This window comes from Lathyrus oleraceus, chromosome 7 (genome assembly GCF_024323335.1).
Source record: "Lathyrus oleraceus cultivar Zhongwan6 chromosome 7, CAAS_Psat_ZW6_1.0, whole genome shotgun sequence".
NCBI classification, from domain to species: Eukaryota; Viridiplantae; Streptophyta; class Magnoliopsida; order Fabales; family Fabaceae; genus Lathyrus; species Lathyrus oleraceus.
In genome coordinates this window covers 292,106,759-292,125,127 of record NC_066585.1, presented here as the reverse complement: position 1 = coordinate 292,125,127, position 18,369 = coordinate 292,106,759, and the positions used below count along the sequence as shown (strand labels likewise).

Below are 18,369 nucleotides of genomic sequence, written 5' to 3'. Positions count from 1 at the left end.
CCCATATGGTTGTAGTTCCTTATGCCTAAGGTAACTAATTAAGTGAATATTCCTATCATACTAGCGCAACCATATTTATCATTAAATCCAATTGGTGATGGATTACTCATATTACCAAGCTGATACTCAGTTCTAAGGTGATCAATCAAATAGCTAACTGTATAGAATGAAAACAAATGATAAAACCAATCACACATCATAAAACATAAAGGATTTAATTACTAATAAATTTCACAAAGCTCAACAATAAGAGTTTTAGGTCATAACATGTCTAACTAATACAAGCATACTGGTTCCTAAGCTTAACATCTCAAAATACAATGACCGTAATAGAAATGAGAAACCTAAGTAACAAAGTTGTCTCATTGCAATCTTCAATCAGCAAGAGTCGAACTCTGTCGTGCCAGATGGTGAAAAGCTCTACCCAAAATAATGTGCAGAACTCTCACCCTTCACTCACTCTTCTTGATTATCACTTTCTCTTTTCTATGTGTTTTCTCTAAATGAGTGAACCTTTTTACCCTAAGGGTCCTTTTTATACTGAGTTCATCTAGGGTTTTTATGTTGTCTTGGATCTTGGGCTTCTTAGATAATTTTATGCTTTGCCCCAAATGAAACCAACACATTCCCCTTCCTTTTCTCTCTTTTTCGTACCATCCAAGGCTAAGGTACTCTCAGCATGTGAGGAGACAAAGTCTAATGCAACAGAGTAGTGCAGCAAAGGTGGCATAAATGCGCGGCGGTGCAGAGAATGAGGCAACGCTGCTCTACTTCGTACCTTGTGTCAGCATTTTGTCTTGTAGTGCCAACCTTGTTTCCACCTTTACAGCTCAACACATGAATATATAAACATTCACATTTTCCCCTATTTCTCCTTTGTTTAAGGCTTTGAATGCTCCAGCGTCTCCTGGTATTAAAACCTACTGCAAAATGCTAATTCTCGCCACTGCCAATTTCGACATGCTAGAACTCATCACTAGAGTATCTCCTGCATAAAACACATAAAAATTTCAAAAGGGAGCACCAGTTGTGCTCCATGCTATTTTACCTAAAAAAATTAAAATTAAACCTCCAACTTAAAATAATAGCAAATTAAATCCAAGAACTTCAAGAATTAAAGGCTTAAATAACTCACAAAATATGAGTTACCAATAACCTTTCCACTAATGCTTGCAAATTCCATTTTCAAACCATGTTATAAACATAATTTAATAGTTCATTTTTTCCTTGCACGCAGTAGTTGATTGTAGTAGTTGGAAACCAAGTAATACCTCTAGTCTAGGTGCCATCGACAATGCGGGAGGCCTGAGCGATGATTTGTCTTGTTGAAATTGTACAGCAGATTCTAAGAGTGGGAGAGGCTGGATGACTCCTTGAGAATGGCTAGGTCGAGTAGGATCTTTATGCGACGGCGCGAACGAATAGTTTACCAGGACCTCATCGGTACCGTTTGCGCATGAAGAAGTGCAACTCTTGCAGTTCGAGAGGATACAACTACTTCGGATTGCACGGCTAAGTGAATGGTTATAGATCTGGAAATTTCTTATGGATATGGTGGATATCTGAGGAGCGGTCTTGATCTTTAATCAGTGAGGATCAAGAACAGATATCTCAAGTTCAAATTAAGGAAATATGAATTTCTAGTTTGAAGAAAGTTTGGTTCTGTGAGGCGTGAGATGAATGTTTAAATCGTGGAAAACATAAGAATCAGGTGTGTCGATTTCCAAAGACAACATCATTGTTCCGCGAGGGAACCAAAATTGATCGTTGATAAGAAGATATGAATTACAACAGTGAGTTTGAACTTTTGATGCGATAGGTGAGTGCTTGACCTACAAGGTTATCACTCTAACATCCAAATCAGTATGAGAATAATATGACTGAATACAGTTTGAATTCAGATTATATCTGAGAAATATTGTGTTTCCCTTTATTAAGTAGAGAAATTATAACAACTTGTTAATCTTTAGAAGTGGAAAATTAATCCTCTCATTCCGACTAATTGGTGCACTTGAGATGCATTTCCTCTAGCTCCTGAAAAAGACATTATATGGACTATATCTAAAGCTGTGGCAATAGGCGCATGATTTTGTAATACCCCAATTTGTCCACTATTAGTAGATAAAATAATTTCTTTCACTTCGGAATCCGTGGTTAAATTTCTACAAAAATTCATAGAATTAATTATTATAAAAAACCTACTCATCACTTCCCATTATCTGGAGATAAAGAACCGCCTAAAATCTAAAATCAAAATAAGGATGTGGTCATATAATTATAGCAACTGAAATAAAAAAAAATCAGATTATTTGATCTGTATCTTCAATTTTTGGAAACTTCAAAAGTTCTTCTGTTAAGCGTCTTCATCGACGTTGTTTTGCGACCGGAAGACCACGGGGTAATTATCGACACTTTGGATTATCTCGACACGCAGTTCGAGAAATGGTTCACCAATGTTTGTTGCCCGGTGCAACAAGATCGAGTTGGTAAGAATAAAAAATTCTCTTCAGGTCTTTGTATTCCTAACTATTAGTATGATTCATTACCTTACTACTTCTAAGTATATTTTTTATTTATGCTTCTAATTTGTCAATTCTACTCCAAATCTGATAAGAACTTGCTAGATATTCTAATTGGTATGCGAAATCTGCCCAATGAAACTTGGATTTAGATTATCTCTACTCTAAACTAGAATAATATCCCCCACACATTGTAAATGACGTAGTGGATAAGTGAGTTCCATGAACAATAACCTTTGGTCTATTTGACTGGCATAATATATATAAAATAAGATTAATGTTAATGTTACCATTGGTCCCTTTTACATTAGTCCCTTTAACTGCAATATTGAGAATAAAAATATTACTATATAAAAAATAAGTATCATTGAAATTGAAAAATAAAATAAAATTATGATTAATAAAAGTCAGGATTAATATGAATAAATTTTAAATAAAAAAATGATGGGAATTGAAACCATTTTTAAAAATGTGATAAATATTAAGAAAGAACTAAACCTGACTATTAAATAATGACTGTCACAAAAGTAGTAAAACGGAATAAAGATTCTTAAAAAAAATCATCTCATATTAAACATATTTATTTTTATAAAATATATATTTGGTCTGTTACTATTGATTACAGGGTCTATAAATAGTGAGTAATGATGTACTTTGAAACATCATCTCATAATAGAAGAAGAAACCGAGTCCTTTTACTTTGAAAATGAGACCCGCTCTTGCTCTGCTTCCTTTCCTCTTCCTTTTCATGGTGTGTTTCCCTTTTAGTATTTACTACTATTATACTTTCTTATTAGTGTTTTTACAAATTTTATTTCTTATTAGTGTTTTTAGTAGTTACTGAAGAAAGAAAAAAAAAATAGAAAACATTCATCTTTCAAATTCTTCATTGATTCATAAAATGATTAAAATCAAACAATATTTTGTTTTACTTATTATGCTGTAATATCGTAGTTTATTATGCAGTATACTGACCACTATTTTCTTTTTGCTTTATTCTCTTTGTATTCCGGAGAAGTTTGCTGTTACTATAGAATCAAGAAAAGATCTAAAGGAATATTGGAAAACTGTTATGAAAGATGAAGCGATGCCGGAAGGAATTCAAGGGCTTCTTCAATTCAAATCTGTGATCGAGCCTTTGAAGAACTCCAAGGCGCAAGAACAACTTGCCAAAGGTAAATGTGATCAGCTAGATGTCAAAGAAAAAAAGTTGGTCAAGGAAGAGTTTGAACCTAGACCTAGTGTTACAAAGTATGACGGTGGTGAGGGTAATAAGAATATGAAATTACTTGTAAATGATGAGTTTGAACCCAGACCAAGTGTTACAAAGTATGATGGTGATGAGAGTTATAAGAATATGAAATTGTCAATAAATGATGAGTTTGAACCCAGACCAAGTGCTACAAAGTATGATGGTAATGAGGGTTATAAGAATATCAAACTACCAGTAAATGATGAGTTTGAACCTAGACCTAGTGTTACAAAGTATGACGGTGGTGAGGGTAATAAGAATATGAAATTACTTGTAAATGATGAGTTTGAACCCAGACCAAGTGTTACAAAGTATGATGGTGATGAGAGTTATAAGAATATGAAATTGTCAATAAATGATGAGTTTGAACCCAGACCAAGTGCTACAGAATATGATGGTAATGAGGGTTATAAGAATATCAAACTACCAGTAAATGATGAGTTTGAACCCAGACCAAGTGCTACAAAGTATGATGGTGATGATGGTTATAAGAATATGAAACTACCCATAAATGATGAGTTTGAACCCAGACCAAGTGCTACAAAGTATGATGGTGATGATGGTTATAAGAATATGAAACTATCCGTAAATGATGAGTTTGAACCCATACCAAGTGTTACTAAGTATGACGGTGATGAAGGTTATAAGAATCTGAAATTGACCATAAATGATGAGTTTGAACCCAGACCAAGTGCTACAAAGTATGATGGTGATGATGGTTATCAGAATATGAAACTACCGATAAATGATGAGTTTGAACCCAGACCAAGTGCTACAAAGTATGATGGTGATGATGGTTATCAGAATATGAAACTACCCATAAATTATGAGTTTGAACCCAGACCAAGTGCTACAAAATATGATGGTGATGATGGTTATAAGAATATGAAATTACCCTTGAATGATGAGTTTGAACCTAGGCCAAGTGCTACCAAATATAATGATTGAATAGAAACATGAATGTGGCATCTATTAAAATAAAATTGTGTGCTATAAGTTTATTCAAATGGTAATTATGTTGTCATGTATTATGGTGTTTGAATAAAATATGTAAAAAAAGTTTTTTTAGAATCATCCTAATTTGGGTCTTTTAGTTTAGAATAGAATATTACCGCTTTTAATAAATTAATAATCTAACTTCTTATTAGTCGGTGTTTTCATCCTTAAACTTTGACATATTTTATAGATATTTCTCCATTTACTCCACGTTTACTCAAACTTATTACCCCATTTCATACTCATACCACCTCTATCACCTAATCCATATGCAACATATGCATCTTCTTATAATCGAAACATTCATGCTTATCAAAACTACCAACACCAACCTTGTTAAATTCTTACAAGATCATCTCAACTTTGAGAAATTTTTCAAAACTTTAATTATGAATGGTCTCAGACCGAGGAAAAATGTAGGAATGATATTTGATGAGTAAGTTAAATCTTCTCAACTTGGCTTTAAAGTGAAATCTCAAAAAAAAATTGAGAAAAAAATAAAAATGAGAAAAAAATTACAAAAGTATAAAATTGAAAGATATCAAAAGAATAAGAATAAAACAGACTTCGACTTTCATTATTAGTGTTTACTTTGTCTTCAATTATGATCGAGATAATTTAGTGTTTACTTTGTGTTCACTTATGATCGAGAATAAATTATTTGATGTATTTAAAGAAAAATGTTATTTTATGTGTCTTGACATTGTAACAATTAAAAAATAAAATATTCTACCAACTTTTGAAAAATTAGACAAGATAATTAGTTGAATATACCAGAATTTTTTTATAATTAAAATCCATCATTATCTTGGTGTCCAAGATTAATTGTGTAGTTTAGAATTAACATACATGTGACGTTTAATCATGTAATCGAATGTAATCGAAGGGTGATTATTATATTTTGTGCTGAATTTATTTATCATGTTTAAAACATAAATTTTAGCATTGATTACGAAAATTCACCTCATATTTAAATTTTAACAGACTCCATTTATGGCCAAAAATTAAACAGAGAATTTATATATCATTTTTACGAGAATTTTAACTAATTATGTTTTTAAGAGTTTTGAATCAAAATTTTAGTATTTATTTTAAAAGGAAATTTGGTAACATGGAAGAAAAAAAACTATTATCAACATAAATATTTATTTTATTAAAGTGATTACTTAAGAGTTATATGAGAGCATAGTTAGCCACACATAGTTGGAACATCTTCTTCACTTTCATCATGAGAATCATACCAAGTAATTGATATCTCCTTTTTATATTTTTTTAAAAAGGTAGGACATTCAACTTTAATGTGACTAAAACCTTCACATTCATGACATTGAATCCATTTGTCTTTGATAGGGTTGTCTTCTTCTTTTCTCTTGCGATGGGGACCAATGTTCTTGAAGTTATCTGAAACTCTGTCTTTGTCCTCCATCTTCTGTCCAATCTCTTCAAAGTTTTGTTAAACTTTCTACCAACAAAAGCTATAACATCTGATAGACTTTCTTCAGGATCACATTGATCTTCATCCTCTTCAGTGTTGGATACAAAGTCAATACTCTTATTTTTCTTTTCAGTTTTATCATTTATTTTCATCTCAAAGATTTGCAAGGATCCAATGAGTTCATCCACTTTGATGATGCTAATTTCTTGGGCTTCTTCAATATTTGTGATCTTTATATTAAATCTTTTAGGTAGGGATCTTATTATCTTTTTGACTATTTTTTCTTCAGACATATTCTCTCCTAAAGCAAAAAAAGTGTTGGAAATATCATGCAGCTTGATGTTGAAGTAAGAGATGGATTCATCTTCCTTCATTATCAGATTTTCAACATTTGTTGTGAGGAGCTACAACATTGATATATGTACTTTGGAGGTGCCTTCTTATGCAATTTTGAGAATCTCTTATGCATCTTTGGCTTCACTACATGTGTTGATTAATCTAAACATGTTCTTGTGCACACCATTAAAAACATCATTTAGAGCTTTGGAGTTTCCAAGAGCTTCATCATCGTCAATACTAGTCCACTCAGCTTCTGGCTATAAGATTGATGTTTTATCTTGAGAGGTAGTCACTGGTTGTTTCCAACCTTTTATTATAGCCTTTTATGTTTTGGTGTCCATGTACTTAAGAAAATAAATCATTTTAGCCTTCCAATAATTGTAGTTGGTACAACCTAAGACAGGTGGTCTATTGACTGGCCTTCTTTCCTTAGTATTGTCAATTTAAACAGAAAATACTTTCCCTAGAGCTCAACCAAATAGAACAGGGTGCCTGCTCTGATGCTAATTGAAAGTTTTGTTCTTCACAGAACAAATATTGGACACAATGTCTTAGACAATATGCACCACACAAAATAGTTTATCACATAATATCATGCACTAAGGAATGTAATACAAAAACCAATAAAGAACAGAAGATAATTGTCAACTCAGTTCAGTGTAACATCACCTACATCTGGGGGGCTTCCAATCCAAGAAAGGAAATTCAGTCTCAATAGTATTAGACAATTATTCTTAGATGAACAAACTTTGTTCAATGTCTACTTCCTAATACTACCCGTGCATTTCAATTTAAGACTCTTCATAAATATGATAACTCCTTTCACTTTCTCTCAATCACTGCCCTATTGATAAATGTTTTCAAAAGATTACAGATGTTGAGTTACACCTCAACTAACAATTAACCTCTATACCTTTAATATTCAATTTAGTCTCCCATGACCAGTTAATGATTAGAAACTTTGGCCTTATACCTTTGAATTTTCAAACCCATTCTTAAATCAAAATTGTAAATAAACTTAATCATATTGACTTAAAATTTTAAAAGACAAAAAGAACTAATAACTCCATTCAAACTTTTTGCCCTTTGTGCCTTTTCTTATTAAACCTTTTGTTAAAAGCAATTCACCGACTTATTTGAATTTTTTACCACAAACTACGAGGTTTTAATCTCTCATTTTTTATGTTTGTACGTAGGCACAAGTCTGAAGGTCTTGCCAAACACAAAAATATAATCAATGAACTCTTTTCTCATCCCCACACTCTATTTTTATCAAATATCTTTTATACCAAACACATGTGCACACATAAAAAAGGGCTCCCTAGGATTACCTAGGATACTTTGGGTGCTAACAGCTTCCCTCTTTGTAACCAACCCTCTTACCTATAATCTCTTGCATTTTATTAGTTTTGATTTGAAAACTTCTTATCTTTTGGTTTTTTTCGTACTTTTCCCCTTTCCTTTGGAAACAATAAAAGTGCGGTGGCGACTCTGATTTTATTGACGTTAACCTTATCCATAGCTTGATGGTCATGAATTTACCGTTATAGAAATTAAGTGGCGACTTTGTTGGGGTGTAGTCCTTAGTGGGTTTTGCCTACTTTTTATGTGTATATATTTGTATATTTGATGTTTGTATATTGATTGTGTGATATAATTTGTCTGTTGTGCTTGGTGATCTCTGAGTGGTGAAATAAGTTCTAACCTGAACTTGAGTGCAATTAAGATAGGAGGATGGTATAGTCACGTTCAACTTGTGTGGATTAGTCCTTAACAAGTTGGATTGAGACCCATCTACTAAATGGAGACCATTTTGGAGATACTAATGTCACACAAGTTATTTGTGGATAGGTGTAAGACCTCAATGTTGACCCTAAGATCCCTCATGCAACCTCATCATATGCATTAGCATTGGGATCACACCTTGGCATCCTCCTTACGCCTTTTTCATTGGGTTTGTTTTGGGAGAGATCACAAAGCACCATGTGATTGTATCATACTTGTATATTATCATTTTACTAACCAAAATACCAAAATATGTCTTTGCATTTGTCTAACTCTTTTGTAGGTAGGGCATGATCCCCATTGATCTATCAAAGTTTACATCTAGGGTTTGAGACCCTCATGACTAAGGAGCACAACCAAGGATTTATCCACAATGTCTCAGAGCATCATATATAAGTCCCAATGATATTTACATGTTATTTTGATCAAGCATTCTTCAAGAGTTTGGAATTTCTTTGCCTTGGAAAACCTAGTTTGTATAGGTATCTTGAGTAACTTCTTCAACAAGCTACCTCCCCAATTGATCAATTTTCTCAAGGAACACTTCAAAACTCATCATATTATGAATATATGGTCTACCATGAGCCTAAAAAGTAAATAGAATTGGAAGTTAGCAAGTTGGTTGATGGTGGTTGGCTAGATGAATTCATCTGATCAAAACTGGGTCCCCCTAGACCGTATCTCCTACAATTTTGTATCATATGAAAAATTATATCAAGATCAAATTTACTCTAAATTACATTACAAACAAATTTCATGTTTGAGTCTAGATCTAATTTTGATTAGAAATACATTTTCTATGTTGAAACATTTTAGGTCATTTTGTCTAAACCCTAATTTGAAAGTCAACTTCCCAAGGCTATGACTTGCTCAATTTTTATGAGATGAAATATTTCCAAGTTGAAAAGTTGATGTTTGGAGTGAAAGCTAAATCAACTTTTATGAGCATGTGATATGAGGATACATTATAGGTCATTTTTTACATATACCATTGAACAAGTGATTTTCCTCAACTTCAAAAATGTATAACTCTATCATTATAAATCCAAATGACATGAAATTGGTGACCATTTTAAAGGTCTTTGAAATATATAAAACTTGAATGACGACACTTTTCTCATTTGGAGCTTACATGAAAATTTAAGTAAGGTGGAATATTGAGGTATATGACTTAACACTTAGAAAAAATTTTCAACATGTTGAAATTTCCAAACTTCCACCTCAAAATCCACCATGATCCATGTTCCAAATGGAAAAGTGTCCAGCATAAGAGTTGTTCCCCTTGATCTAAGCTTTCCAAAGAGTCTTATTTAATTCATTTTGGAGAAGGTTTTCTAGGGTTGCGCATGGTCTTAACAGGCCTGCATTAAGTGGAAAGATCAAATGTTCAAAACATCACATTGCATTGCCTTGCCATTCAAGCTTCATTTCAACTTCATTTCAGATGGATTTGGACCTAAATGGATTGCTTCATGGGCCTGTACACGCCCATGCAAGCTTGTGCATGACATTGCCAAATTTTGAAGCAAATTCAAGTGTGCAAATAACACTTCCTGTTGCTATAAATACAAATCCTCTGAGCTCATTTGAAAGGACCTTTGCACGCCAGCTTTGCCCCTTCTCTTCAAACCCTCACAATTCAAAGGAAAACCTAAGAATTTTCATTTGAAAATTGAGTTTGAATCTCACTGTTTAGAGATTCAAAAACTCCAGGATCCAAAGCTTTTTTTCATTGCCAAACAACTTCTACAAGTTTCCTGAGTGTGATCAAGCAAGGATTTAAGCAAGCAAGATCTAATTTTGCACAACATTGAAGGTATTTTCCAAAAAAAATCTTCTCTTCAATTCTCGCTCAATTCTCATCAATTCTATTGGATCTTTGGTTGTCTGAAGTCCTACTAATGTAGGCAAGAAGATTTAGTTGCTTTGAGGTCAAATCGAAGCAACTCAGTTGACATACCTCAAAATTCAACTCCTCATATCTTTCTATATATTTGGAGTTAGTAAAAATTGAGGTCAGATCCGTGCTCTACGCCATTTTTTCTTTCAGATCATGTCTTCCTTTTTCATTTATGTGATGGTGATGAGTGAACCAGTCCGGTGAAGCTTGCCTGAGAAGGTGACTGGAGTTTCAGCGCCGGTGATGCGCTGGATAGGTTCAGAGCCATTGATCTTGTTCAAAATATTTTAATCCCACGTGTTGCTTGTAATTACCATTGGTGTTACGCGTTGACTAGTGACTACGGTGGAAAGCGCGTTGATGACCACTTGATCTGCCACCTCAATTAATGAGGGAGATCAAGTGGTCCACGTTTTTTTGTATTTTCTGAATTTCTTTTTATTCCTTTGATTTTAATTAATTCATATTAACTTTAATATCGGTCCAAAAAATATGAGAGTTTCACTAGTTTTTTAAAATAAAAACCTCTTTCATATTTTGAATTAAATTTATTTTTTGGATCATTATTAATATTTTTCATGATTTAATTGATATTGTGAATATTTTTAATTATTTAAAAATACTTTTAAGTTTCCAAAAATTCTGAAATTTTTTCTCCAAGGTCCTTTGACCTTGTTTGACCTATGATTAATCTCATGACCGTTTCTTTGGTGTTTTGATCAGGTTTTAGGAATTTTACAAACCATATTTAATTTAATGCATTATTTTTAGTATTTTTAAATTGAATAAATGTCAAATAATTGTGTTGAGCCATTTTGATAGCTTGTATGAGTTTGAATTGTCTTGTTGGGCCTTTATCAAGGTTGATTTGACTTTGCTAGGTTAAGATCACTGGATTTAGGGGATTGTTGAAATGTACATTCCATCTCCCAAAATGAATGAATGATCTTAATTTGGTAAAAGTCCTCCCTTGTCCAATTTGAGTTTTGATCCATTCTGATCCCTCTTCCTCTAATTCCCCTTCTTTATGCATCCATTTCATTTGACCTATGATATCTCTATATCCTAAGGCTAGTTGATCGCAAAATCAACATAAGTATGAATGAGATTAGGCCACCTCTTTTATATATTCTTTTTGTGTGTGGTATGTTTCATGAGCATAGTCCATTATATTATGTCTCTAACATGCATTAACTTTCCCGAACTCAAATAGTTGTGACTTCTACATAAGTCAAATTACAATTGCTTAACATAGGGCTAAAATTTTGACACATAAGGCATATCATTCTAGTTAGTGAGATTGTAAGTCTCCCCTCTTTCATGGTATTGTGTGGGAACTTGGCCTTTTTTCCTTCCTTTGGAATATGTCTTGGTTTAAGGATCCATGCTTGTGATAAGTGGGTTGAGTGTTCTCAAAAGAATGACTTAAAATAAAAAGCAAAAGCAAAAGCAAAAGCGATACTAACTTCTAACTCATTAACAACTAACATTTAATTTCAAGTTATTTACCTTAATGCAATTTAATTTCAAGCTTGATTCATTTGCCATTATTCATACCATTCTAATTGTTTATATTAATGCCATTTTCACTTTGTCCACTTGGACCATATTGTGTAATATATCTTGTTTGTGTATATTTTGTATGCTTGTGTGGTCTTTGACCATTAATGTACATAATAAGAACAAAAACCCTAAAAAAGATCTTGTGTGGACTGTTGGTTTAATCTAAGACAATTGGACTTAGAATTTAGGCAACATTCCCTATGCAAAGGACTTGGCCAATGCCAACTTTTATGAAACCAAGTGCTTGCAATTTGAAAATTCATCTGATACATTATTGAAGATCCATTTGAATTCATCTGCAACATGATCATTGTGAAGCTGTTACTTTGAACCTGTGACTTGTGGCATTGTGGAATTCATCTGCTACATGGGGAAATTTGAATAAGATCATGGAGTTGCGAAGCTTGGATGTGGCTATCTTTATTTGATGCCTTGCTCTTCAAGTTGATATATTGTGCATTTTTTGTTGCTTGATTCTAATATCCAAGGGAATTTGGGTTTCTATATGACATTCTTGTCTATTGGATTGCAACCCATTGGTTAAATCTTTTCAACTCTCAACTTTTAAATTTATGCTTAGGATTAGTCTCTTCTTCTCTTCCCCGTTTCTTAAATTTCAAAATCCCTCCCTCCTTTTAAAAAACTTCTTTGCTTGTGCTTGTTTTCTAAACTTATACCATATTGCAAACTAGAAACTTTGGCCTTAGGCCATTGCATTTTCAAACTTCTTTTCTCAATCAAACTTGTAAATAAACTTAATTATACTTGACTTAAAACTTTTCAAAATCCAAAAAGAATTAACCCATTCAAACCATTTTTAGGCCATGGTGCCTTTCAAATCTAATTTTTGTTAAAATCAAGGCATCCACTTTGAAATTTATATCACGAACTACGAGGTTTTGATCCCTCATTTTATGTTGGTACGTAGGCACAAGTCCGAAGGTCTTGTCAAACACAAATATATAATTAATGAATTCTTTTCTCATCTCCCTATTCTATTTGTTTGTAAACATCATTTTTGTACAAAATACATATGCACACAAAAAGGGCTCCCTAGGAGTACCTAGGACACTTTGGGTGCTAACACATTCCCTCTGTGTAACCAACCCCCTTACCTGTAATCTCTGGCATTTTATTAGTTTTGATTTGAAAACTTTTTATTTTTTTGGGTTTTGTTCGTACTTTTCCCTTTTCCCTTGGAAACAATAAAAGCGCGGTGGCGACTCTGGTTTTATTGATGTCTTGCTTATCCATAGCTTGATGATAATGAATTTACCACTATAGAAATTAAGTGGCGACTCTGCTGGGGAGTAGTCTCCAGTGGGTTTAGCCTACTTTTTTGTGTGTATATAATTGTATATTTGATGTAGGTATATTTGTTGGTATGATATAATTTGCTTGTTGTGCTCGGTGATCTCTGAGTGGTGAGATAAGTTCTAACCCAAACTTGAGTGCAATTAAGATAAGAGGATGGTATAGTCATGTTCGACTTGTGTGGAGTAATCCTTAACAAGTTGGCTTGAGATCCATCTGCTCAGTGGCGACCCTTTTGGATTTGGAAATGTCACACAAGTATTTGTGGTTAGACATTACTATTTCTGATTTGGGGTTCGAAAAGCTGAGAACCGTAGAACATTTACCCCCTCTTGGCCTATTTAGGACTTAGTGCGGAGACTGTCCAAGTGAGACTTGATATTAGTTGTTACGCGATACTACACTCAGACGAGTTTCTCTTGAGAATATTACGGGTCGATGAGTCAGTCATCTTAACCATGAATATCCGATAGATGGAATTAAGACTCTGGGAACTTTTTAGAACATGATCTACAGGTTTTTATCCTTAGTTCACTCCTTTGGGATAGTTCTTACCCAGATTCCATGCTCGTGATTCACAACAAATCCTTGATTCTTGGTTGATCCAATCAAGTCTTGTCAATATCAATGGAACTTAGGTGTTGATAAGGTGTAAACCATAGTCCACCAAAATGGATGATTGATCTTGACAATGACTTGATTCATCCCTTGACCTCAGTTTTCCTTGTGTGTGATCCCTTCTTTGTGATTGTTGCATTCATACATTCATGTGCATCATAACATTCATCACACAAAAATTTCAAGGAACTGAGATGTTATTTGCAAATATTTTCAGACCATGGATTGTAGACGAAGGAACACTAATAAGTACAGTTTCAGATGTCCAGATTTGAAAGAGTTAAGGAAGCTAGCATCTTTTGTATTAGATCCCTTGGACTTCAAACAACGCCATGGGAAGCTTCTGTCTATCTTGTCTGCTGATCTGGTCGAAGGACTCTTGAGTGTGTTGGTTCAGTCTTATGACCCTCTCTACCGTTGCTTCACTTTTCCCGATTATCATCTCATGCCTACGTGGGAAGAGTATGCTCATCTCTTGGGGATACCTATTTCTAGTAGAGTACCAATTAGTGGATTGGAAGAGATTCCTAGATCTCATCTTATTGCTGAAGCTCTTCACCTGAAAAAGTCTGAGATAGAGGCTCATTGGGCGAAGAAAGGAGGATTGTTTGGGTTTCCATCTGATTTCCTCATCAAGGAAGCTACTTCCTTTTCTAAAGTTGGTAGTGTGGACGCTTCTGAAGTTATCTTTGTGTTGCTCATTTATGGATTAGCTTTGTTCCCTAACATTGACAGTTTTGTTGATGTTAACGCCATTAGAATATTCTTGATTGGGAATCCTGTGCCTACTTTATTGGGTAATATGTACTTCTATTTGCATTTAAGGAATTCTAAGGGTGGTGGAACTATTGTCTGTTGCATTCCTCTTTTGTACAAGTGGTTTATTTCGCACTTGCCTCAGACGCTTGCTTTTATGGAGAACAAACAATGTCTACGATGGTCTCAGAGACTTATGTATCTCACTAATGATGATATAGTTTGGTATGATCCTTCTTTGAGCAGTTTGGAGATTATTGATTGTTGTGGTGAATTCTCTAATGTGCCTCTCATTGGTACACAAGGAGGAATCAACTACAACCCTGCTTTGGCTCATCGTCAACTTGGGTTCCCCTTGAGAGACAAACCTAGTAACACTTTGTTAGAAGGTCTTTTCTATCAAGAGGGTAAAGATCCCCAACATTTGAAGTAGAAGATTGTGCATGATTGGCATAATGTGCATAGGAAAGGAAGATCCGAGCTTGGTCCGTGCAATTGTGTAGCTTTGGAGGCTTACACTCTTTGGGTGAAGAAGAGAGATTTGAAATTGAAGATGCCTTATCCTTGTGGAAGACCTATGTCTATGGTTCTGGTTGAGCCATTAACTCTCCCTAACCAAGATGTAGAGGAGTTGGAAGACGCACTCGCCAAGATGAAGCAAGAGAAAGATATATGGGAAGAGCGTTTTCGTGCTTTGAGCAAAAAGCATGTGGAGTTGCAGTTGGAGTCTAAGGACAAAGATGCACTTATTGAGCTACTTGAAGACCGAGTGACAAAGAGACAGAGAGAGTCGAAGATTTCATCTTCTAGCATGCCTTAGCCTTCTATTGCTTGGAAGAAGATTGTTCATCAGCTTGTCCTCGTCAAGACTCAGATGAAGGCTTCTTTTGAGGCCGAGATTCGATGCATTCGAAGGAAGTACACACCTACAGCCAGATCTTCTGACATTGTTGTTAGGGATCCTTAGGATGACTAGTCTCCTTTTCTCTTGTATTTTTCATTTGGTTTCTAAAATTGTACTCAGTGTAATCCTTCCAATTATATAAATGAAAAGAGATTTTTTATGGTCATATCAAATTATTGCAATTGTTGTTATATATATACATATATATATATATATATATATATTCCTTAAAAATAAAAATAAACAAGCAATTGCATTTCATGCATCATTTGCATAAACAGGTTTCTCTTTCGCCAGATCTCTCATTGGTGTTTCTTCTGTACTTCAGCCAAGCTGACTCATCGGTATAATACTCACGCCAATCATTCCAGAATTATGGAACATCTTGAGAAAGAGAATAGAGACCTGAAAGAGGAGATAGCCCACCTGACTGCCATGATGGAGCCAGTTCTAGCTGCGCAGAGCCGGTCGTCTCCAACACCCGCAACTCCTCCTCCTCAGAGGACTGTTAATTCATAGGTGGCTACCTCTACCATGCCTGCTGCTACCGCTCTATTCGCGCCTGCCATGCCTGCCTGATTCCCGTGGGGAATGCCTCCAAATTTCATGCTCGAAGGCTTTGCGCCTACTTTTGCTTCTATGCCAGCATCTCACCCGGTCATGTCCGTGCCGCCGCCTGTAGTTCACAACTTACCACGTGTGGAAGACACCATTTATCATTCCGATCCATCTGAGGTCCCAAACGTTTATGAGAAAATGGATGAAATGAAAGATCAATTTCTTGTCTGCGCAAGGAGTTGAAAACTTTGAGAGGTAAAGACCTTTTTGGGAAGAGTGTTGTTGAATTGTGTCTGGTGCCGAATGTGAAGATTCTGGTGAAATTCAAAGTGCCTGCATTTGAAAAATACAAAGGGAACACATGTCCGCTCAGTCACTTGGTGATGTATGCTCGCAAAATTTCTACCCAAACAGATAACGATCAACTGTTAATCCACTACTTCCAAGACAGTCTGACCGATGTTGCGTTGAGATGGTATATGGGGTTGAATAGTGCGAGCATCCGCACTTTCAAAATTTTGGGTGAAGCATTTGTAAAGCAGTACAAGTACAACGTTGATATGTCCCCGGACCAAGATCAGTTAAGATCACTGTCTCAGAAGGACAAGGAAACGTTTAAGGAGTATGCGTAGAGGTGGAGAGAACTCGCTGCTCAGATCACCCCTCCTTTAGAGGAAAAGGAGATGACCAAGATTTTTCTGAAGACCATTAGCTTATTTTATTATGAGAAGATGATCGCCAGTGCCCCCAGTGACTTTACCGAAATGGTAAATATGGGGATGAGGCTAGAAGAAGGTGTCCGAGAAGGACGGTTGTCAAAGGAGGAGATATCGTCTAGCAAGAGATACGACAACAGTTTCGGTAAAAAGAAAGACAATGAAGTCAACACAATTATTAATGGGAGGCAGAGGAGGCCTTAAATAAGAAGAAGTCAACCTTCCCATCAACACCATCATCAAGTATCTTCAGTAATTCCTATTTTTTTAGCAAGTCAATCAGCACCAATTCAACAACAACATCGTCAACAACAACAACCACAACAATGAGCAAACACCTACAACAACAACAATACCTACAATCATCAACAACAAACTTTTGAGAGGAAGAATGTCTCTTTCGACCCAATTCCTATGACATATGCAGAGTTGTACCCATCATTGGTTCTCAAGAACCTGTTACAACCCATAAATCTGCCACAAATTCCCGAACCACTTCCATGGTGGTACAAGCCAGAACTCCGTTGTGCTTTTCATTAAGGAGCACCCGGACATGACATTGAGAACTACTATCCACTTAAATATGAAGTTCATAAGCTAGTGAAAAGTGGAATGGTGTCCTTTGAGAACCGTGCACCCAACGTGAAAGCTAACCCACTGCTAGCCCATGGAAATTCATCTATTAATATGGTAGACGGCTGTCCTGGGGAGTTCAAAGTGTTTGATGTCCATTTCATAAGGAGATCCTTGGTGATGATGCACGAGGATATTTTCTTGGTGAGCGATTGTGAGCATGACCATGATGGTTGTGCTATCTGCAACATTAATTCTCGAGGTTGTGAGATTGTGAAAAGAGACATCCAGCGGTTGATGGATGAGGGTATGATTCAGATTGTTCGATCCCTTCATGTAGATGAAGATGTGAATATGATCGTTCAGGTGTTCAAGAATCCCGAGAGAGTGGTGATTCAATATGATAGTAGCAACAGTAACAATATCAGTCAAAGATCGGTATCGCCATTGGTTATACGGTTAGCAGGTACAGTCCCGTATGCATCCGATAAGGCTGTTCCTTATTAGTATAATGCAACTATGGTGAAGGACGGTCAAGAGGTTCCATTACCTACGACCAATTATGTCGTGAGCATTGCTGATGTTACTAAGGTGACCTATAGTTGTCAAGTGTTTGGGTCGGTATTCCCAAAAGATGTAGAAGATTCAACAGTTGGAAGGAAGGTCCATACTCCCCAAGAAAATTCAAAGCTCAATCACCATTGGAACTCTTAACAAATTACCTCCCCTGCAAAACCCAATCATACTTGGCACCATTTGTAAACCTTGCATTTGCATATTCCCTCAATAGCCTGAACGTACATAGGCATTTTGCATGCATAACATTGCATCATAACTATTCTCTTTAATTCACTTTCCAGTATTGCATGAGAATAATTCATCCAATTTTTGACTTCCAAACCATTGTTAGGATTATCATGGTCAGATTTCGGAACTTCCTAGCCGTTGTTAGAGATTTTCTCCAATAGAGTCAACATTAATTCTCAAATTTCTTGCCAAGTAGAGTCAGGTATTCCACCCATTGCGAGGAATCGTCACTGAACTGTTTGGATCCCCCATAAATCATACATTCTAGTCATTGCTAGGAATTGTCACCTTCAAGTATTCCCTTGCTAGAGTCAGGTATTTCGAGCTGTTTCTA

General features: G+C 35.3%; 1 protein-coding gene across 2 annotated transcripts; it reads left to right on the top strand.

The window, feature by feature from the left end:
• The first annotated feature begins 3,179 nt into the window (after positions 1-3,179).
• Positions 3,180-4,848, top strand: LOC127101320 (organ-specific protein S2-like). Of its 2 annotated transcripts, XM_051038696.1 has the most exons (3): positions 3,180-3,270; positions 3,538-3,985; positions 4,220-4,848. In XM_051038696.1, exons 1-3 carry the CDS (start codon positions 3,226-3,228, stop codon positions 4,717-4,719), a joined length of 993 nt encoding a protein of 330 aa, XP_050894653.1. In that variant the 5' UTR covers positions 3,180-3,225; the 3' UTR covers positions 4,720-4,848. The 2 variants fall into 2 exon arrangements, with proteins under 2 accessions (XP_050894653.1, XP_050894652.1); XM_051038695.1 differs by having other exon boundaries at positions 3,538-4,848.
• The last annotated feature ends 13,521 nt before the right edge of the window (positions 4,849-18,369 follow it).

Bases quoted from the DNA above. Each gene is read 5' to 3' on its own strand.
- LOC127101320 (XM_051038695.1), top strand. From the start codon at position 3,226: ATGAGACCCGCTCTTGCTCTGCTTCCTTTCCTCTTCCTTTTCATG. The intron at 3,271-3,537 runs GTGTGTTTCCCT...ATTCCGGAGAAG, and splicing joins CTTTCCTCTTCCTTTTCATG to TTTGCTGTTACTATAGAATC.